At 42.1% G+C, this 23,286-nt stretch overlaps 1 protein-coding gene across 6 annotated transcripts in view; it reads right to left on the bottom strand.

The window, feature by feature from the left end:
* Positions 1 to 23,286, bottom strand: part of otofa (otoferlin a) — a 128,503-nt gene that overhangs the window by 32,287 nt on the left and 72,930 nt on the right. For all 6 annotated transcript variants that reach the window (XM_020056458.2, XM_020056460.2, XM_020056457.2 and 3 more), the window contains exons 20-36: positions 16,859 to 16,979; positions 16,633 to 16,733; positions 16,237 to 16,327; positions 16,015 to 16,131; positions 7,933 to 8,085; positions 7,242 to 7,434; positions 6,769 to 6,893; positions 6,506 to 6,640; positions 5,619 to 5,780; positions 3,989 to 4,060; positions 3,449 to 3,568; positions 3,030 to 3,191; positions 2,763 to 2,925; positions 2,028 to 2,200; positions 1,777 to 1,806; positions 1,507 to 1,641; positions 47 to 122 (exon numbers count right to left, since the gene is read on the bottom strand). In XM_020056458.2, the coding sequence (XP_019912017.2) occupies positions 47 to 122; positions 1,507 to 1,641; positions 1,777 to 1,806; positions 2,028 to 2,200; positions 2,763 to 2,925; positions 3,030 to 3,191; positions 3,449 to 3,568; positions 3,989 to 4,060; positions 5,619 to 5,780; positions 6,506 to 6,640; positions 6,769 to 6,893; positions 7,242 to 7,434; positions 7,933 to 8,085; positions 16,015 to 16,131; positions 16,237 to 16,327; positions 16,633 to 16,733; positions 16,859 to 16,979 (2,129 nt within the window). The remainder of the gene's footprint in view (positions 1 to 46; positions 123 to 1,506; positions 1,642 to 1,776; positions 1,807 to 2,027; positions 2,201 to 2,762; positions 2,926 to 3,029; positions 3,192 to 3,448; positions 3,569 to 3,988; positions 4,061 to 5,618; positions 5,781 to 6,505; positions 6,641 to 6,768; positions 6,894 to 7,241; positions 7,435 to 7,932; positions 8,086 to 16,014; positions 16,132 to 16,236; positions 16,328 to 16,632; positions 16,734 to 16,858; positions 16,980 to 23,286) is intronic.

Genomic DNA, 23,286 nt, shown 5'->3' with positions numbered 1-23,286 from the left:
TTAATTTGGAGAGACTATTTTGACACTCAGTGTCAACAGTGTTTACCTGCTGCCTCTGCAGCGATCTCCTGGTCCTCCCTCTCCTCAGCCTCGGCCTGAGCTGCCTCCTGAGCCCTTAGGATCTAGGAGAACACCACAACAAATTAGGAGAATCCCTCACGACACCCATGAAACTCGTTATATTCTGGAACCATTAAATTATTATTATAAAAGCATATTTCTACAGGACAACACTGCCTTAAAAGTCAGCCGCAATGGCTCCTAATTTCTTTAAATATGACAACACTACACTTACCTAAAAGATTATTAGGAACACCATAATAAAGCTGTGTTTGAACCCCTTTCGCCTTCAGAACTGCCTTAGTTCTACGTGGCATTGATTCAACAAGGTGCTGAAAGCATTCTTTAGAAATGTTGGACCATATTGATAGGATAGCATCTTGCAGTTGATGGAGATTTGTGGGATGCACAAACAGGGCACGAAGCTCCCATTCCACCACATCCCAAAGATGCTCTATTGTCATGTTCAAGAAATCAATTTGAAATGATTCAAGCTTTGTAACATGGTGCATTATCCTGCTGGAAGTAGCCATCAGAGGATGGGTACATGGTGGTCATAAATGGATGGACATGGTCAGAAACACTGCTCAGGTAGGCCGTGGCATTTAAACGATGCCCAATTGGCACTAAGGGGCCTAAAGTGTGCCAAGAAAACATCCCCCACACCATTACACCACCACCACCAGCCTGCACAGTGGTAACAAGGCATGATGGATCCATGTTCTCATTCTGTTTACCCCAAATTCTGACTCTACCATCTGAATGTCTCAACAGAAATCGAGACTCATCAGACCAGGCAACATTCTTCCAGTCTTCAACTGTCCAATTTTGGTGAGCTTTTTCCTATTTTTAGTGGAGACAAGTGCCCGGTGGGGTCTTCTGCTGTTGTAGCCCATCTGCCTCAAGGTTGTGCGTGTTGTGGCTTCACAAATGCTTTGCTGCATACCTCAGTTGTAACGAGTGGTTATTTCAGTCAAAGTTGCTCTTCTATCAGCTTGAATCAGTCGGCCCATTCTCCTCTGACCTCTAGCATCAACAAGGCATTTTCGCCCACAGGACTGCCGCATACTGGATGTTTTTCCCTTTTCACACCATTCTTTGTAAACCCTAGAAATGATTGTGCGTGAAAATCCCAGTAACTGAGCAGATTGTGAAATACTCAGACCGGCCCATCTGGCACCAACAACCATGCCACGCTCAAAATTGCTTAAATCACCTTTCTTTCCCATTCTGACATTCAGTTTGGAGTTCAGGAGATTGTCTTGACCAGGACCACACCCCTAAATGCATTGAAGCAACTGCCACATTTGATTGGTTGATTAGATAATTGCATAAATGAGAAATTGAACAGGTGTTCCTAAAAATCCTTTAGGTGAGTGTATAAGACGCAAGAGAAAAATTTGACAAAATATGAAGCAATAGGATGGAATCTAATCAATCTCTCACCTCCATCAATGTCTCTATGGAAGCAAAATATTTGGACCACCAGTCGAACATGCTCTCATCCGTCTCGTCTTCTTCCTCCAACTCGCCCTTCTTTTTCTTCTTCTTTTTTTTCTTTTCTTCTTTCTCCTCCTCGTTCTGAAGTTACAAGGGGGCAAATGTGAAAATACAAACATGTGCTAACTGGCTTAGTTAACGAATGTTACAGGTGGCAACTGAGGTCAGTCCACATTGTAATATTCTTTCAAATGACAGGTCCATGCCATGACTTACCAGATCAACTTTAACAACTGCATCTGACGTCTATAGGGGAAGGGTCACACAGAACAACACCAAATTACACACAAATGAAAGTCTGAGTAGGGAAATCAAAACAAATATTGAATGACACCACACACAGGACCAGTGGTAAAAGCCATAAACCTCAATATCAGTATTTGAGCGCATCTCTACTTTTGTTTGTTTCATTCCTGGAAGGATGCAACAAATCAAAAGCAAGAAACAACAGAGGCATCGAAGCTTACAGCGTCTAACTTGACCACCGTGTCCATCTTCCGGGCCACAGGGTCAGCGTCCATGTTGACTATGACATCACCTGCAGGGCAAGAGGTGCGGGACAGGGTGCGGGGGTAAGGGGAGGAGAGGCGAGATTGGCACCCCCCATTGGTCAGGACCATGTAGCCATTCATCAGTCTAGCTGGAGGGGTTCAGGGAAGTGACCAAGAAAGAACAAGACAGGACACATCCAGGAAGTACACATCCAGGAAGGACACACCCAGGAATAACAAACCCAGGAAGGACACACCCAGAAATAACACACCCAGGAAGGACACACCCAGGAATAACACACAGAGAAAGGACACACCAGGGAAGGATGCATTCAGGAAGGATACACCCAGGAAGGACACCCCCAAGAAGAACGTACCCAGGAAGGGGGAAAATAAGAGATTGGTAGAGAGATGGGAATATAAAGAAAGGAAGAGGAAAAGCAAGCGCAAAAAGCATCAAAGTGAGTAAAACAGAAGGAAATTGAGATGATGTTCACACATAATTCTTATTCCCAGTAAGAATACATCAGAAACTGATGAAAAGATTATTGGAGATTTGATACAGAACTAAGATTTGATACACAGTACTAAATCTTACCAAATTTACTAAACGGTATGAACACATGCCATTGGAGACCAATAGAACAATGTCATCTGTCATTGTAATAGAAAAAATAAGTACTGGAAAAGCATCTTGCACAGACTGACTACCTGAGCTGGCCCAGTTCTGTTGCATCTTATCTGGGGGGCTGTAAATAAAGCGTCGCAGGCTGGTCACAGCATGGGACCCCACCAGGGTGTAGCGGCCAAAAGCCCTGCAGTCCACCACCCGGATGTTCAGAGGAGGGTGAAGCAGCTCGTTTTCCGGCAGATCCTGATAGGGTCAGGGGTTCAAGCCGAGAGTAAGAGCAAAAGGTTAGCATAGATCAACTTGATTTCTTTATGTAAAGTGTCAAGAGTTGACCCTGTTGTACTCACCACCTCGAACCACTTGACCAGGGTGCTGAAATTAGGGTTCTTCTTGTAGCTCTGGATGAGTGCAGATTGGACACCTTTACCTGCACATTCTATGTCCACTCTGGGTCGGTCCACCTGGGCCAAATTCACCCTCTTCAGGTCCCGCAGGCCCCAGAACAGAACCTGTATCACAACACATTGCACTGGATCAGACCATTTAAACAGCTCCTCCCTCAACCTATTTAGGTCCTCACTTACGAATAACAATTCTTTATTTTTTAACTCCCCTACTTGCACCTCATCGACCCAAATAGAGAGTTCCACCTCCTTGTCCCTGAATACTTTCTTTCAGATGCCACCTGCCTACCTGGTTGTTTTAGTACTGCTTTAGTATTCTTAGTTGGGCTTTAGTAATCTGTTGCTGTTGAGGGTTGTCTCACCTCTATTCGGTAGCGGCTGAGGATGGGCCTAATTCCCATGGGAACAGGTAGAATGGGCCCACGGTCAGAATCAGTATGACCATCGAGGGAAGGAAGCTCTGCCCTCCCTCCTTGTCCAATCTACGCAGGGTATAGAAGAGGTTATGAGGTATCCACATACACTATACAACAGCCTATGAAAAGTTATATAACATGAAACAAAATCATGTTGAAATGGACAGTTTGAATAACAGTCAGCATCAGTATGCTGAGATAAAAGAGATCCAACTATCTTCGTAGCTTGTCTAATGTTTCCAGTTTGGCTAAGCAGTTGGGCTTTGCTTCAAACTATCTGTCTAGTTAAAGAGTAACAGAATTTAGACAGAGTAGTTACAGAGGTAAATAGAGATGGATAGGGCGGACAGGGAGTAAGCACTGTCAGAGAATAAAATACTTAGTAGAAGAACGCTTAGAGTTGTAGACTGATCAGAGAATGACCATAGAGTTGAACTGACCAGATAATGACTACAGATGGGATGGCTAGAAGAGCAAAAAGAGCACCTTAATCTGAGGAACAGCAAAGTTATGGACAGCAATCAGAGCCCTCCTGATCTCCTCATCATCATAGGGAATCTGCAGAGGTTGGGGGGCACAACCGATGAAGGGGGTGTGGGGGATGGGTATTCAGGTGAGGATAGAAGAAGGAATGTAGAGAAATGTAGGACCATGGCGGGTAAGGAAGACCGACGTGCGCAGAGAGATGGAGAAAAAGAGGGCCAGAGAGAATAGTAAAAGAACAGAACATTTGATGAAATAGGAATGGCAAATCATGAGAAGAAACAACAGAGAGAAAGAAAGACCCTTCTTTTCAAAAAAATATTTTTTTAGTAACACTTCTTAACTGCACTCTGTGGATAAGGCCGTGCACACCTGTTCAGTGGACGCATGTTCCATGCTTTTGTGGTCTGTTGAAGGTTAAGATCAACTTATCTCGTATCTTCTTGCATGTGTGTGCATTTCCTACCATGCATGTGACCAGCATGCTCTGATTGTGTTCCTGTTGTGTGTACAGTTAGGTCCGGAAATAACTGGACAAGTTTTGTTATTTTGGCTTTAACAAATATATTCAAGTTAAATAATGAATATGGACTTAAAGTAATTTGAGGGTATACACATCCAAATTGGAGGAATGGTTTAGGAATTACAGCTCTTTAATATGTAGCCCCCTCTTTTTCAAGGGACCAAAAGTAATTGGAAAATTGACTTAGATCAACCTGTACCAGAATGATGGGAAGAAAATATATGGAGAAGGCTTGGAACAGCTCATGATTCGAAGCATACCACATCATCTGATGGCATGGGAATGCATGGCTTCCAATGGCACTGGGTCACTAGTGATTATTGATGATGTGACAAAAGACTGAAGCAGCCGGATGAATTCTGAAGTGTATAGGGATATATTGTCTGCCAAGATTCAGACAAATTCAGAAAAGTTGATGGCGCTTCACAGTACAGATATAGCACTGTACAGATGGACAATGACCCAAAACTTACTGCGGAAAGCAAACCAGGAGTTTTTTTTTACGGCAAAGAAGTGGAATATTCTGCAATGGCCAATCACCTGATCTCAACCCTATCAAGCATGCATTTTACTTGCTGAAGACAAAACTTAAGGCAGAACGACCCACGAACAAACAACAACTGAAGACAGCTGCAGTTATGTCCTGGCAAACATGACAAAGGAGGAAACTCAGCGTTTGGTGATGTCCATGCATTCCAGACTTAAAGTAGTCATTGCCTGCAAACTATTCTCAACAAACTATTAAAAATGAACATTTTATTTATGATTGTGTTATTTTGTCCAATTACATTTGAGCCCCTGAAAAAAGGGGACTGTGTATGAAAATGGTTGCAATTCCTAAACATTTCATGATATTTTTGTTCAACCCCTTGAATAAAAGCCGAAAGTCTGCACTTCAATTGCAGCTCAGTTGTTTCATTGCAAATCCATGGTGGTGGCATACAGAGACAGAATTATGAAAATGTTGTCAGTGTCCAAATATTTCAGGACCTAACTGCATGTGTAGGTGTGTGTAAGCACACATTAATGGTGTGTATGTGAACATGCTTGTCCCTGGTGTGCACATGTACTGTACTTGTGTGGACGAGTGTGTGCGTGAGGCCATTTTACCTGCAGCAACTCGAACGCAGCCAGAAGGTCTCCGGCAGTAGAGTTGCCGCGGTAGATCTGGTAGTACTCTAGCTGCGGTGGGAACCTCGGCGGGCCGTAGTGCTCGTCGCACATCTTGGTGATGGGCTTAGCAAATGTCCGACCTATGAACTCCGCCTTGCCCTGGACGCCACCATGGCAACGGAGACGATGCAGAGAGAAGTTAGGAACAGGTGTGCTTCCTGTCATGGCCACTCGGGGTCAGTGTTAGCACAGAAATTGTAAAAGAAAAACGGTATAATATGGGCATTAATCAGAGAAAATGCTGTCAGTTTAGATACTAAAAAGAAGTCCTACCAGCGGTCCCTCAGCATTCCATCAGTTCATGAGAAACATGCAATCGGCTGGAGTGAACACTTGAAACCAGTCAACTACTGTTTCAGCTACTGACCAACTACAACTACTAACCACATCCACTAATGGAGTAATGCAATAGGAACATGCTTGTGGCTACATTCTCAATCAATGCTAAACCAGGTTCAGGAATAGATTGAAATAGCCAGTCCAGCCTCTTCCATTACACTTGCTAAGCAGGAGAGGTGCTACTTCTAGCTTTCAAACTCTACTTAGCCCCAACAGCATACACAAGCTGGAACAGCAGGTAGATATACATGGTCAATTAGGACAGGAACAGATTTACAGTAAGCACATATAGACAAACACACATGTTGGTTTCACAGATCTCACAGTACTTTGAGTCCTGTTATGCTATTAATTCCACAAAACATCTAGTTTACCATGGGTATTCTGTCTCCACAGTGAAACATGCAGTGAACTATCTTTTTTCTCTTTACTTCTCTCTAAAGTGAAACACACATCTCTCTCTCTCCCTCTCTATGATGTCATACCACAGTATCCTGGTCGTAGACCTCCACCACAATCATAGGTGGGTCATCTCGTAGCTCGCCAGCTTCCCCAAAGAGCTCAACATCATCAAACACCAACAGCTGGTCCCAGGTAGGGCACAGAGTCTCACTCAGGACCTAAAAAACACACATGAACAAATACAGCTATGCATGTTATTTGACCAATAAAGATCAGTCTGACTCATGCACATGCAAGTGCACACACATACACATGCATGCACACACACGCACACACATACACTTACCTCCGTGACCTGACTATGAGTGGAGAAGAAGACCCTGGCGAATGGGTCAGACAGGCCGCTGCTGTCTGCAGCAAACAGACTTCTGGCCTGGTACATGTGAGCCCTCAACTGGAACACCTGCTTCACTGCCGTGAAGAGAGGACATAGAATAGACAACACTCATGTACACAGCTGTGAGCCATCAACATTTGAATACGCCTTTTTTTAAATAGGTGGAGGGAAAAGTGGCTAAAACAACTACGCACTATAGCAATACTAACTGTAGACATACAGTAATAGCCCAGACTGACGTTTTACCAACTATAGACAGTTATAGACCAGAATGATGGTTTACAGACAGTTATAGAACAGACTGATGGTTAAAAGAGAGTTACAGAAGACATTGAGGGTTTACAGACAGTTATAGACCAGACTGATGGTTTACAGACAGTTATAAAACAGACTGATGGTTTAAAGCCTGCAGACATACTTACTGTTATAGACTAGACTGATGGGGGGTAAAGACTGCAGACAGGAGGCAGTCCTGGGAGCTTTGATCTCTTCAAAGCCATTGGGCAGGCCAGACAGGAAGTCCTTCTTTTGTTTGTTGAGTCCTAGCCAAAGGTACATCTCCATCTTTGCCTGCACTGTCCATCCCGCGGGACCAAATCCCTTCTTACCAGGCAGCTGGAGACACAAACCTCACAGCAATGTTATACGGATGTTATAGAACTTTTATCAGGACATCTTCATCTTAGCTGAGTCACAATGTCACATGTCTCAAAAAGAAGGCTGTCCCTCTCTGATGCATTAAGTTGAATCATTGTATTCATTCTGTAATAGCTCTTCAATTGTCAAACCTCAAAAGATGTGTGAAGATATTATACTGAGTCACAGGAATGGCAAATTCTTGAAATTCCTTCTGTAACTACAGATTTAGATAAGACAATGATAACTCTCTTCTCACCTAATTTCAGAATGCTAAACAACTGTAAACGTTGATGCCTTTTAGGTGATAATGATATTTGGCAAAGGAACGCTTTACTGAGGAAAAGAGGTTGTTTTCTATATATTTTTTTACTTAATGTTTCGTATGCACCTGCACTGATTGCGCAACTGCTATAGCATATCCTGCAAGAATCCCTCAATTAAAAACTAAGGGTCAGAGAGAGCCAAGTTACGTACCCTAAGGAAGACAGCTTTGACTTTGCCACAGTCCTTGCCAGTCTCCTCATCAACGATGGAGAAGAGGACGTCTTTGGAGGGAATGCGAGCATACGCAATGCGCTTGTTGTTACTCATCATCCATATAAACACATCTGGAATACTGTGCTGTGGCTGGAGGACACAGGGAATACCGGTTCAACATTTTATTAACATAAAATTAAGAAAGTACACACTTCAAGAGTGGGATTTCATCTGTGTAAATATTATAGGTGAAAATTTGTGGTCTTTAAAAGTAATGCCACTTTCTATGTTTATATATACCGATCAGCCATAACATTATGACCACTGACAGGTGAAGTGAATAACACTGATAATCTCGTTATCATGGCACTTGTCAGTGGGTGGGATATATTAGGCAACAAGTGAACATTCTGTCCTTAAAGTTTATGTGTAAAAAGCAGGAAAAATTGTGAAATGTAAGGATAGGAGCGAATTTGACAAGGGATAAATTGGGATGGCTACCCAAGTGGGTCAGAGCATCTCCAAAACTGCAGCCCTTGTGGGGTTTTCCTGGTCTGCAGTGGTCAGTACCAATCAAAAGTGGTCCAAGGAAAGAAAAGCGGTGAACCAGTGACAGGGTCATGGGCGACCAAGGCTCACTCATGCACGTGGGGAGCAAAGGCTGGCCCATGAGGTCCGATCCAACAGACGGGCTACTGTAGCTCAAATTGCAATAAAAATTAATGCTGGTACTGATTGAAAGGTGTCAGGACACACAGTGCATCACAGTTTGTTGCATATGGGTCTGCGTAGCCGCAGACCAGTCAGGGTGCTCATGCTAACCCCTGTCCATTGCCGAAAGTGCCTACAATGGGCACGTGAACATCAGAACCATGGAGCAATGGAAAAAGGGCTGGTCTGATTAATCATGTTTCCTTTTACATCACATGGATGGCTGAGTGCCTGTGCGTCGCTTACCTGGAGAACACATGGCACCAGGGTGCACTATGGGAAGAAAGCAAGCCGGTGGAGGCAGTGTGATGCTTTGGGCAATGTTCTGCTGGGAAACCTTGGGTCCTGCCATTCATGTGGATGTTACTTTGACACTTACCACCTACCTAAACATATTTGCAGACTATGTGCACCCTTTCATGGCAACGGTATTCCCTGATGGCATTGCCCCCTTTCAGCAAGAAAATGCTCCCCGCCACAAAGCAGAAATTGTTCAGGAATGGTTTGAGGAACACAACCACAAGTACAAGGTGTTGACTTGACCTCCAAATTCCCCAGACAAATAAGTCCGATCCATGGAGACTCCACCTTGCAACTTACAGGACTTAAAGGATCTTCTGCTAAGAAGATTGTTTCAAGACCATACTCAGAACAAGAATTAACTGATGAGTTTCACATTTGCTGATACTCCAGATACTCTACTAACCCAAAGAAGGCCAGCATAATTTTTTATTAGCACAACAGTTTTTAGCTGTGCTAACATAATTGCAAAAGGGTTTTCTAATGATCACATAGCCACTGAAAATGATAAACTTTTATTAGCAAACACAACGTGCCATTGGAACACAGATAATGCTGATTGCTGATAATGGACCTCTGTAGCAAAATCAGCCTTTTCCAGCTACAAAAGTCATTTACAAAATGAACAATATCTGCACTGTATTTCTGATTAATTTGATATTATTGTAATGGACAAAGATTGTTGCTTTTATTTCAAAAACAAGGACATTTCTAAGTGACCCCAAACCTTCAAACGGTAGTGTATGATTAATATTTAGTTGCATGCACTTTGCGTGCAATAACTATCTGAAGTTTGGGTTAGGGATAGGGTAAGTGAAAACTGACCATAGCCTATTAAAACTGAGGTATCAGTTTACCCCCTCCCCCCTTCCCCACATGAGTTGCTACACACCTGAACCTCATTTGGAATGAGTTTGTGATTAGTGGTGATCTGTCTTAGACAAGGTGAGGATAGTTCACCTTTTTAAAACAGATGCTTGGCAATTTCAAAGGGAGATCATGTGACTGGATTGCACCTTCAAATAATTTATTCAGCAGAACAATGGCATCCGGAGATTAACTTGGCTAGTCAGGAATTTCTTGCCCTGAACAATTACCCAGTTGCTCTAGCAGTGTTTGAAAAATAAATTCTTGCTGTATGATGAAGCACGGTCCAATGATTTCAGAGGCATTTGCCTGTATCTGAGCAGACAAGATGTTTCTGTACACTTCAGAATCCATCCTGCTACTGCAGTCAGCACTTACATAATCAATGAAGTGAGCCAGTTCCAGTGGTAGACCTTCATGCGCAAGTCAATACACCCCAACCATATTTCACAGATAAGGTGCAATGCGGAAAACCTTTTCTACTCTACACTTTCCTCTTGCCATCACTCTAGTTCATGTAATGGCATTGATGCCATTGACTGGCCCTCACATTCCCCAGACCTGAATCCAATTGAGAACCTCTAGGACGTTATGTATCGGTGCACCCGCCACCGCCAAAGTAGCGCTTACAGACTGTCCAGAAGCTCACTGATTCCCTGATCCAAGTCTGGGAGGAGATCCACCAGGACACCATCTTCTGTCTCATCAGGAGCATGGCCAGACATTGTTGGTTGTACATACAGGCACGTGGGGGCCGTACACACTACTGAGTCACATGATGAGTTGCCAAGATGAAATTCAAGTTGGAACAGCCTTTGATTTCAAATGTTTTTTAGATTTTTGTTGTGAGTTTGAATCCAGCCCTCAATCAGCTGGTTATTTTGATTTCCATTCATCATTGTTACGTCATTTTGTTCTCAGCAAATTACACAATGTACAGTAAAGATTTTAATCTTTAATATATTTTGTTTGAGACCCGATGTGTGATTTAGGTGTTCCCTTAATTTTGTAACCAGTGTATATACTTTCATCTTAGAGTACTTGTTAGATTTCAAGAAAAAAGGCCTACCAGACAAAAAGGCAATAATTGCTTTGAGAAAAAATACTTTAACGTTTTTTTTATTATGCAACCAAATTGGTATATTGTGAGGCAAACGCGTCCGCACCCCCTGAATCAGCATCACACCAAAGAAATCTGTCAACTTCAAGAATCTTCCTTCCCATGAGCCTGCACAGCTGTCTACCATTGGGACCTCATCAAAGGGGGAATTTAAGAAGTCCCAAGGGAAAACTTGGGGCCACGACCAAACAAAAATGGCTATAGAAGATGTACCAGGTAATGCAGCATGACAGAGATGGTGGAAAACAGTTAAGAGATGGATGGTGTAGAGGACGCTGAAATCCTTTTAATTTGGTTTGTGTCTCACAAATGTTCTTTGTGACCCGAACACCTCAAACCTAGATTTTGTCATTCCATGACACTTCATTCCAATCTTCCTCAGTCCGGTGTCTGTGTTCTTTTGCCCATCTTAATCTTTTCCTTCTATTGGCCTGTCTGAGAAATTGCTTTTCTTTGCAACTCTGCATGACAAGTTTCAGAAGAAAGAACTTTGTTTCTGGCCATTTTGAACCTGTAATCGAACCCTCAATTGCCAATCTCCAGATACTCAACAAGTCTAAGGAAGGCCAGTTTTATCGCTTCTTTAATCAGCATAAAAGCTTTGAGCTGTGCTAACATAATTGCAAAAGGGTTTTGTAATAATCAATTAGCCTTTTAAAATGATTCAGCTGCATTAGCAAACAATGTGCCATTAGAACACAGGACTGATGGTTGCAGATAACGGGCCTGTTAACTTAAATGACTATTGTAGCTGGAAATGGCTGATTTGCTACATGGGCATACAGTACAATGTCTTCACTGTGTTTATGATCAATTTGATGTCATTTTAATGGACAAAAAAGTTACATTTTCTTTCAAAAATAAGTTACCTCAAACTTTCAAATGGTAGTGTATGTGTATACAATATATACAGTTGTGCTCAAACGTTTGCATACCTTTTGGAGAATTGGTAAAATATGTACCATTTGTAAAGAAAACAAGAATGAGGAGGCAAAACATTTTTAATTTCTTATGGGATTCACATTCAACTGTAGGTCATAACAGGATGGCACAATCATTAAACAAAACATGGCAACAAAGAAAAAAAAGAACTGACCCTTAGTTGTTAGTACTGTGTATTGCCCCCTTTAGTATCAAGGACAGCGTGCATTCTTTTGTAATAGTTGTCTATGAGGCCCCCAAATTCTTGCAGGTGGTATAGCTGTCCATTCGTCTTGGCAAAATGTCTCCAGGTCACGCAAAGTCTTTGGTCGTCTTGCATGAACCACATGTTTGAGATTTCCCCAGAGTGGCTTGATGATTTTAAGGTCAGGAGACTGTGATGGCAACTACAGAACCTTCACCTTTTTCTGCTGTAACCACTGGAGGGATCAACTTGGCCTTGTGCTTAGGGTCATTGTCATGCTGTCTTAGAGCATCCCATGAGCAGCTTTCATGCAGAAGAATGCAAATTGTCAGACACTATTTTCTGATAACATGCTGCATTAATCTTGCCATAAATTTTCACAAGATTCCCAGTGCCTTTCGAGCTCACACACCCCCAAAACATCAGTGAGCCACCACCATGCTTCACAGTGGGGATGGTATTCTGTTCACTATAGTCCTTGTTGACCCCTCTCCAAACATAGCGCTTATGGTTGTGACCATAACTCTATTTTGGTCTCGTCACTCCAAATTAGTGTGCCAGAGGCTGTGAGGCGTGTCAAGGTGTTGTCGGGCATATTGTAACCAGGCTTTTTTATGGCATTGGCGAGGTAAATGCTTATTTCTGGCAACTCAACCAAGTATTTGTTCAAGTATCGTCATATTGTGCTCCTTGAACCAACCACACTGTCTTTTTCCAGAGCAGCCTGTATTTCTCCTGAGTTTACCTGTGGGTTTTTCTTTGTATCCCAAACAATTCTTCTGGCAGTTTTGGCTGAAATCCTTCTTGGTCTACCTGACCTTGGTTTGGTATTAAGAGATCCCTGAATTTCCCACTTCTTAATAAGTGATTTAACAATACTGACTGGCATTTGCAAGGCTTTGGATATAATTTTATATCCTTTTCAATCTTTATCAATTTCCATTACCTAGTTGCGCAGGTCTTTTGACAATCCTTTTCTGCTCCCCATGGCTCAGTATCTAGCCTGCTCAGTGCATCCAAGTGACAGCTAACAAACTCATTGACTCTTTATACACTAATTGCAATTTAAAAAGCCCTAGGTGTGGGAAATTAACCTTGAATTGCCATTTCCACCTGTCTGTCACCTTGTTTAGCCTGTTAGAAGGCCGAACACAAGGGTGTATAAACTTTTGATCAGGGCCATTTGGGTGATTTCTGTTATCATTATGATTTAAAAAGGAGCCAAACAACTATGTGATGATAAATGGCTTCATATGATCACTATCCTTAAATAAAAGACAGTTTTTTGTATGATCAGTCATATTTTCAAAATCAATGTCAAAATTTCACAATTTCTGCCAGGGTATGCAAACTTATGCACAACTGCATATACAACTCTGGAAACAAGAAACCAGGCAAGCCTAGCTCAGCCAGCCAGCAACAGAAAGTGTTGCCCTTTCGAGATTCGAACCTGGGTGCGTACTTCAAAAATCCACAAGAAATAGTCAAAATATTGATAAATGTCGTTGTTCTCACAAGATTCGAACAATGGACTTCATTGTGTGAGGCACTGTCTTCGACCACTACGCCAAGACACTACACACTTCATCAGTTGCTAGACACCACTGAGCATTGTGTTAAACTGACTAACATTTCTTATTAAGTTTACCTCCACCACAAATAGCGTCTATGAATTGTATGGCTTTTGCCACTGGCCGTTTTAATAGCTTATTAGCCAGTAATAGGCTTACTAGAATCTATTAACTTCCTAGGTGTTCTTCCAAGATAAGCTTGCACTTGGCTTGATTCATGCGTCCTTCACAAAGACAAATTTGCCCGATTCCAACCTTGCTGAAGCATCCCCAGATCATCAAAGATCCTTCACCAAATTTCAGAGTGGGTGAGAGACACTGTGGCTTGTAGGCCTCTCCAGGTCTCAGTCTAACCATTAGATGACGAGGTGTTGGGCAAAGCTGAAAATGTGACTCGTCAGAGAAGATTGACCTTACTTCATTCCTCTATGGTCCAATCCTTATGGTCTTTTGCAAATTTCAGCCTGACTCTTCTTTGCTCTTCATTGATGAAGGGCTTTTTTTTTGTTTTGCATTACTTCAGCCCTGCCCCTAGGGGCCTGTTTTGAACCGTCCTCGCCATGCACTTCACCCCAGCTGCTGTTTGCCATTCTTTAGTCTGTTGGTTGACCTTGTTCTTATGAACCGCCTTCTTTGAAATTTTCAGGATGGAAGCAGCCTGATGTTCATTGCATCCCTCTGCCAGTAAAGCCAGAATTGAACCCTTCTTTTCCTCACTCAAAGCTTTTCTTTTCAACTCTTTTGTCATGCTGAATAGTTATTTTTTCAATCAAATTACCTTTGAGGTACTACTTGCACTGTTTTTGCCATCCAGCTGGTCCTATTGCAAGAGGATAGTGAGGACTACAGCAGTTGTTTTCATACTTTTTCTTGTTAAATTAGATTTGGTTAAGGTAATCACCTAACCAGTACCTCTTTAAGTAAAATGAGGTGTACCTATGTTGGAATTTAACAGACAGTGGAATTGAATGGCTGCCATACATGTACAGATGCTGATTTAAAGGTCCCATGACATGCTACTTTTTGTAGGCTTTAATATAGGCCATAGTGGTCCCTAGTACTGTATCTGAAATCTTTTTTCAAAAATTCAGCCTTGCTGCAGAATTATAGCCACTACAATACAGTCACAGAATGAGCTTCCTTCAAACGGCCCGTATTGGTGTCTGTGACTTTAAATTTTAATGAGGATGAAAAAGGCGGGGCAAGGTGGTGGGTGGGCGTGGCCTTTACTATCTTGCGGCAAAGGTAACGTGCATGTTTACCGGTATGTCTGGATCATATTGCAATGGCACGAAGACACATTGAAGCATTTCAGTTTGACCCAGAATCCGATCCAGATGTAGAAGCAACGGATGAAGAAGTTGCAACTCAGCGCCTCCAGAAGGATGTTTCCGAATGGTTAGTTAAAAATATTATGTCTATATGATACTTTGTTAGGATGTCTGATTATCATGTAAGTTAAAGCTAAAGCTAATCTGCTTTTGCCTTTTCATGTTTCTCTGATTTGTGATGATTTTAAAGCTGTGTTAGCATCTATATCAGTAAATATTCTAGTTTAGAGAAGAGGGTTTTTTTAAATGTAAAAATTCTCCCTTCATATCATGAAGGCACGTTACACAAGATATATAAAGCCTATATATTTATGTGCGCGCAGGAGTAAATCATTTTGTTGTGTAACATTATGTACATAGTCGTCGGTGAAATGTTTGCCACAGACATGCAAAACTTTGGGAAGCTGTGTCGGCGCTTTTCCGGAGAAAATGAAATCATTCCACTGGTTCTTCTGTGGCATGTACGAAGGAAGTAAAAAAAGGCTTCGTTGCTCATCTCTACATCCTATTACTGAGCAATTATTGTGTTTCCTTCGCTCAAAAGCCATGATGCCCCTCCTCGTCGCGTAGACAAATTGAAGTCGCGCTCACACACATGTGTGCCTCACACCTGGCTCTATTTAAATTCTTTCTTTGGGCGGGCAAAGCAGAAAAAGGGGAGTTACCATGGGAGTTAACAATTTCTCCTTGCGACGTCACAAAGAGACAGGTCCAGATCAGCCTGTTTGATTCTCCGTTTTCTCCAAGTCAGAGAAAGATAGAAAATGCTCAATTTACACCGAATGGAATTTTTAGAAAATTTGGGACCATATATAGGCTAGGTGAACTCATATTAATGTTAAAAAACCTCACAAAATGAAAATTTCATGTCAGGGGACCTTTAAGAAAAATTAGGAGTGGTCTCTGAATTTTTTCCAGAGATGTGTATATACACACACACCAGTGCTTGGTAGGGCAATGTTGCTCCCTCTCTCAATCTGAATCTTTCTGGGGCTGCTATCAATTACCCTCCAATTGTTAAAACACAAATCTGATCAGAAACATAATCTGTACCTCGTCAGCAAGGAAACGAAGCCTGTGCAGGAAGTTCTGAACTATCTTGAGTTTGTCTCTCACTGTATTCCTCTTCACCTGGAACCGAATCAGCTTGGCCTGCTGCCCAATGCTCTCCTGCAGAGTGAGAAATGCCATCAGACACGTAGCCCCGCTCTGCTACACATGGACTAAATCACCACCATAGCAACACCCTTAATAACTCTCACAGTGGTACACTACCATCTCTCTCATGCAGGACTTGAGTCTCTCTTTGTCCAGTTTGGTTCGGCCTGCTTGGTGCTGATCCTTGTTGGCCAAAGTGACAAAACGACTGAAAATAAAAACACTGACATATTATTTTATAATTTTTTTACATCTTAGCCATTTAGCTCTTATCCACTGTAACTCACAGGAGCAATTAGGGATTCAGTTGACTGTTTTGCTTAAGGACAGGAATACAGATTTTTCCCTCTAACAGTATTGGGATTTGATCTAGCAACTCAACAGTTTCTGGTTAAAGACGATTTAACCATTAGGCTGTCCGACTAAAGATGTGTCACACAGAGGCAATGGTACTCCAGTCAAGGTAACTGTGGAAGTGAATGTGGTTGTGGTATATCTGTCATGTTCACTCACATGCAGCTAGTGCTGAGTTCCTCCAGCACCCCTCTGAGTCTACGCTCTGGAAAGGCCTTCTCTGTCTTAAAGATCTCCTGCACGTCATTAAGACCCTCCTCCTGTCGGTAAAAACACACACATAAGTGAATTTTGTACAGTAATATATTATGTTTAATGCATTATGACTTGATGTTAATAAACGTATTTTGCGACTGGTGTGTGTTCAACATGAGTGGTTCCTAACCAGTTTGTCAGCCATCTTGTCCATGATGTTGGAGTTGTACAGTCGTCTTCTCTGGTCCTGCCACCAGCTCTTGATGTAGATACATGGTTTCTTTTCAAAGTAGGGCAGGTGGAAGTAGTTTCTAAAGGTTGTCATAAATAAAAGAAAAAAAAGTATTTATTCAAAAGGCTGTGTATAGAGCTTATCCTCACTCTTATCTGACAGGGGATAGGGTGAATGTTGACTTTCTAAGAGTATCTCAGAGAATGAGATATGTGGTAATGGATTACTTTCAAATTTCATCTTTTTTATTTTTTTAGAAAGTTAGGTGTTATTACTTAGTTACTTTAAGATCCTTTGACTCTATATTCACTTATTGGTCAGGTATACCCAAAAGGCACCGATTTAATGGGACGTTGTATAATTACGTAGTCAGGTATTACGTAGTCAGTGTTACTCAAAAGCATATAACATTAGCCTATCAATCATTATACAGCAAGAGTGACCAACCCTATTATCTCAAGTAATCATATACCAGAATGCCAAATAATATTTGCGTTTAGTTCTTTAAACAAGAATCTCTTCCATCAATACATTATTTTGTATTGCAAGTGCCTCCACATTTTCAGGCCAGGCTTATAATACAGCCTACCTATATGTGCAGAATTCAATACTAGATAGATTCATTGTGGTGAACAATGAGGAACAAATATAACAACTGTAGCATTGTACACTGAAAAACATACCTTTTCAAAAAGAAAACATCAATTTTAAATCTCTTTGCAATAATGTGCATAATCCATCAATGTTTCATGACTTTATTCAGAGGTGAATAATTACTAAATCTGTTTTTGAAACTATTCAGAAAATCGTGTTTAGAAACAGATGATCTATTTATGTTAATTTACTATAAACTATATTGTTGACAAAAGAAAAAAAAATCTGCTTATATTAACTACCACTATTAAACCACTATAACACCTCCCATATATAAAAACAATGTGGGCTACATAACGTGTATTAATGGAATGAAAGCGTACTCCCAAATAAGCCTCGCTGCCCTATTACCTTTATTTAAGTGCGCTCCATAATCTTTTGTTGTTAATATAGCTCTGACGTGCAACTACGTGTTCATTCGGATTAAACAATTGTTTGCCTGGACATAATGGAGGAAGTAGGATCATCTTTGGTTGTCCAACCGAGAATGATTTCCGATCAAACTTTGGTTGTCCAACAGGCAAGAAATCCCAGCAAAACAACAGCCACCGTGTGATTGTTACATGCTAGGGTAATAACGATGTAGTCGAAATAGTGAACTGCTTCCAAAGCCAACAATCGCGATGCTCACCCGAGCTTTCCGTGGCACAAATTGCTAGATGACGCTACATATCGTAATGAAATGAATGGGAGCAGGGCAAGTGGCTTTAGTACGTGTATCATGTCCTTTATCTGGGAGAGCTGGTGCTGCATCTTTGCGTCCTTTGTTGCCACTTGCTACTAGAGAAAAGTAAAGCTACATTGGTTGCACTGAGGGATATTGAATAATGCCATATTTATTAGAAAAAATTATTAGTAAGGGATTACTTAAATTAAATAACTAATGCTTTACGTTTCTCATTACCTTTAAAAAGTCTGAGTACTGTAACGCGTTACTTACTCGTTAACCCCAAAACTGTTGGTGAAACAAATCTGTTGAGGTAAAAAAGCATCGTCATACCTGCATTTAGTTATGCAACCCCATAAGCAAAATATATTTTGCGTTAGCTTTGTATCAGGAAAAACAAATGGAAAATTAGCCACCACAGAGATACTGGAAATAATGATACGATTCTTTCGTCTCTGCCCTAACAATGAGAATAATTGCAGTGGGCTGTCAAGCTCTGGCTAATTACTCCGTTGGATTGGTGTGTACGTCTGGAGGGGGTAATATTCAATGAGTGGTGTGGACACTATCGGCTTGGATTCATTGTAGAGTAAAATGCTATGCTAGCCTCATCAATATGTATAGACTCCGGACAAGTACTGGGCAATTACATTGCCCCCCCCTCAAGCCTTAGCCATTCATCATTGACACAGTTAATCCTGAGCACTAGACAGACATTTTTTATATATCACTGGAGAGTAGGCATTCATGTCATGAATTGTGTTTACTCTGCACTAGTTTAACAACAACAGCCTAAAAACGCGTTAGTAGGCTACATATCTGTTAGTACAATGGATGTGAGGAAAATGAAATCTCTCATTGCAACCGCACCCCAGTCTCCCCCTTTAGCATCAATGACAGTGTGCAGTCTTTCGTAATTGTTGTCTGTGAGGCCTCAAATTCTTGCAGATGGTATAGCTGCCCATTCATCTTGGCAAAATGCCTCCAGGTCATGCAAAGTCTCTGGTCATCTCACACCTTTGAGATCTTCCCCTAGTGGCTCGATGATATTAAGGTCAGGAGACTGTGATGGCCACTCAAGAACCTTCAGATTTTTCTTCTGTAACTAGGGCTGTCACGATATCAGATTTTCAATACACAATTATTGTGGCCAAAATAATTCACGGTAACGATATTATCACGGTATCTATATGACATTTTAAGTAAAAAAAAATGCTATCAATTTAATCGTAACTTTGTTTAATATTTTTCTCTTTTTTGGCAAATTAATTACACTCAAATGTATGGAGGTGGAGAGAGTCTGTAACCATAACTCTACAAATAAAAAAAAATTATCGTACAAAAAGAACAATTACACTTAATGGATAGTGAAAAGGCAACCAGATGAACTCCTAAACAAAAGATCCACAAGGCCTAAAACGGAGAGGAGTTTTAGGAAAAATACAAAACATTTTAGCCTAGTGAATTGGCTACGAAAATTCAAAACTCTAGTGTATAGGTCCAGACTTGTAGTTTGTTCACATGCATCGTTTGTCCATGAACAAGCTATGGAAAAACCTAGAGGAGTTTTTGAAAAAATACAACATAATTCTTTCCATGTAAATAGGCTACAGAGCTTCTTTGCAGAACTCTCCCGGATCTTGTGGGGTTAACAAGTTGATTTCAACACCAGTGCATAGGTCCAGTCTCTTTGTTTAAGCACATGCATCGTTTGTCTATAGGTGACAAGAATAAGGTATTGAAAGACTGAGAGGGGCTTTTGGAAAAATACATACAAGGTTTACAGGTACTGTATATCGTGACACCCCTAGCTGTAACCACAGGAGGGTCAACTTGGCCTTGTGCTTAGGGTCACTGTGCTGGAAAGTCCTATAGTCAGCTTTTGTGCAGAAGAACGCAAATTGTCTGCCAGTATTTTCAGACATCATGCTGCATTAATCTTGCCATCAATTTTCACAAGATTCCCAATGCCTTTACAGCTCACACCCCCCAAAACATCAATGAGCAACCACCATGCTTCACAGTGGGGATGGTATTCTGTTCACTATAGTTGGCCCCTCTCCAAACATAGCGCTTATGTTTGTGACCATAAAGCTCTATTTTTGTCTCGTCCTTCTAATTTACAGTGTGCCAGGAGCTGGGGGGCGTGTCAGGGTGTTGTCGGGTACATTGTTACCAGGCTTTTTTGTGGCATTGGCGCAGTAAAGCTTCTTTCTGCCAACTCAACTATGCATGTCATTTTTGATCGTCTTTTTCCTGAGCAGCCTGTATTTCTCCTGAGGTTACCTGTGGGTCTTCATTGTATCCCATCTACATGCCATCTTTTTGTCGTCTTCAGTAGTTGTTTAGTTTACGCTAGATTGGGATGAGCTAAACATCTAGCTGGCTAGCTCATCATGTGCATTGTGGGATTGTTGACATGCTGTATGCTGCCTGCTGTTACCTACCTGACTACCTGCCAAACTTTTTTTTCTACACCGGGATTCAATTTGGGGATAATTAACAGAACTACTCACCCCTGAACACCCGAAGCTAAGTACCGTAACTATGCCTTATCACTGTAATTGTTGTAGCTACACCACGGAGAACTATCATCTTCAGGTAAAGATAGCAGAGTTACATGTTTTGCTTCAGACGCAAATTCAGGCAAGGATTTCAGTCCGGTTTCAGACCCCATCATAGTACTGAGACTGCACTCGTGAAGGTAACAAATTACCTTCTAATGGCCTCGGACAAAGTTTCCGCATCTGTTCTGTTGCTTCTTGATCTTAGTGCTGCCTTTGACACTATTGATCACTTCTTTCTCTTAGAGAGACTGGAAACCCATATTGGGCCATGTGGACATGTTCTAGCCAGGTTTATGCACAAACAACAGTCAGAGATCCCCCCCCCACAACCTGTAGGCGTAGGGAGGCGACCCTCTCATCCACTGGGGTAAACTCCAACATAGCGGCACTCAGCTGGGGGCTTGTGAGTATCCCAACCCCCGCCCGGCGCCTCACACCCTGGGCAACTCCAGAGAAGAATAAAGTCCATCCCCTATCCAGGAGTACGGATCCAGAACCGAGACTGTGAGTGGATGTAAGCCCCACCAGATCTAACTGATAGCGCTCCACCTCCCTCACAAGTTCCGGCTCCTTCCTCCACAGAGAGGTGACGTTCCACGTCCCCAGAGCCAGCCCCTGCCGCCCAGGTCTGGTCCGTTGAGGCCCCTGGCCTTCACTGCCACCCATATGACAGCGCACCCGACCCCAGCGGTTCCTCCCATGAGTGGTGGGCCCATAGGATGGAGAGGCGGGTGCCATGTTGCTTTTTCGGGCTATGCCCGACCGGGCTCCGTGGCAAACCCGGCCACCAGGTGCTCGCCGGCGAGCCCTCCCTCTGGGCCTGGCTCCAGACAGGGGCCCCGGGTTTCCTCCGGGCAGGGTAACTCCTCCTCTTCCTCGTTTATACATAGGGTTGTTTTATGTTACATTGTATGATTTTTAAATAATTAATTTGCATTTTATTGCATGACATAGAACCACTAGAACCACCAAAATGGCAGTATATTATACAGTGGGGAGAACAAGTATTTGATACACTGCCGATTTTGCAGGTTTTCCTACTTACAAAGCATGTAGAGTTCTGTAATTTTTATCATAGGTACACATCAACTGTGAGAGACGGAATCTAAAACAAAAATCCAGAAAATCACATTGTATGATTTTTAAATATATAATTTGCATTTTACTGCATGACATAAGTATTTGATCACCTACCAACCAGTAAGTATTCCGGCTCTCACAGACCTATTCGTTTTTCTTTGAGAAGCCCTCCTGTTCTCCACTCATTACCTGTATTAACTGCACCTGTTTGAACTCGTTACCAATATAAAAGACACCTGTCCACACACTCAATCAAACAGACTCCAACCTCTCCACAATGCCCAAGACCACAGAGCTGTGTAAGGATATCAGGGATAAAATTGTAGACCTGCACAAGGCTGGGATGAGAAGGCAATAGGCAAGCAGCTTGGTGAGAAGGCAACAACTGTTGGTGCAATTATTAGAAAATGGAAGAAGTTCAAGATGATGGTCAATCTCAACTCGTGGGGCATCAATGATCATGAGGAACTACACGCCAGGACCTGGTCAATGACCTGAAGAGAGCTGGGACCACAGTCTCAAAGAAAACCATTAGTAACACACTACGCTGTCATGGATTAAAATCCTGCAGCGCATGTCCAGGCCCGTCTGAAGTTTGCCAATGACCATCTGGATGATCCAGAGGAGGAATGGGAGAAGGTCATCTGGTCTGATGAGACAAACATTTAGCCTTTTGGTCTAAACTCCACTCGCCATGTTTGGAGGAAGAAGGTTGAGTACAACCCCATGAACACCATCCCAACCTTAAAGCATGGAGGTGGAAACAAAATTCTTTGGGGATGCTTTTCTGCAAAGGGGACAGGACGACTGCACCGTATTGAGGGGAGGATGGATGGGGCCATGTATCGTGAGATCTTGGCCAACAACCTCCTTCCCTCAGTAAGAGCATTGAAGATGGGTCGTGGCTGGGTCTTCCAGAATGACAACGACCCGAAACACACAGCCAGGGCAACTAAGGAGTGGCTCCGTAAGAAGCATCTCAAGGTCCTGGAGTGGCCTAGCCAGTCTCCAGACCTGAACCCAATAGAAAATCTTTGGAGGGAGCTGAAAGTCCGTATTGCCCAGTGACAGCCCCGAATCCTGAAGGATCTGGAGAAGGTCTGTATGGAGGAGTGGGCCAAAATCCCTGCTGCATTGTGTGCAAACCTGGTCAAGATCTACAAGAAACGTATGATCTCTGCAATTGTAAACAAAGGTTTCTGTACCTAATATTAAGTTCTGCTTTTCTGATGTATCAAATATTTATGTCATGCAATAAAATGCAAATTAATTACTTAAAAATCATACAATGAGATTTTCTGGATTCTGTCACTCACAGTTGAAGAGTACCTATGATAAAAATGACAGACTTCTACACGCTTTGTAAGTGGGAAAACCTGCAAAATCGGCAGTGTATCAAATACTTGTTTTCCCCACTG

Source organism: Esox lucius, chromosome 18 (assembly GCF_011004845.1).
Source record: "Esox lucius isolate fEsoLuc1 chromosome 18, fEsoLuc1.pri, whole genome shotgun sequence".
Taxonomy (NCBI): Eukaryota; Metazoa; Chordata; class Actinopteri; order Esociformes; family Esocidae; genus Esox; species Esox lucius.
The sequence above is the reverse complement of the archived record's forward strand: the minus strand, read 5'-3'. Positions and strand labels throughout refer to the sequence as shown.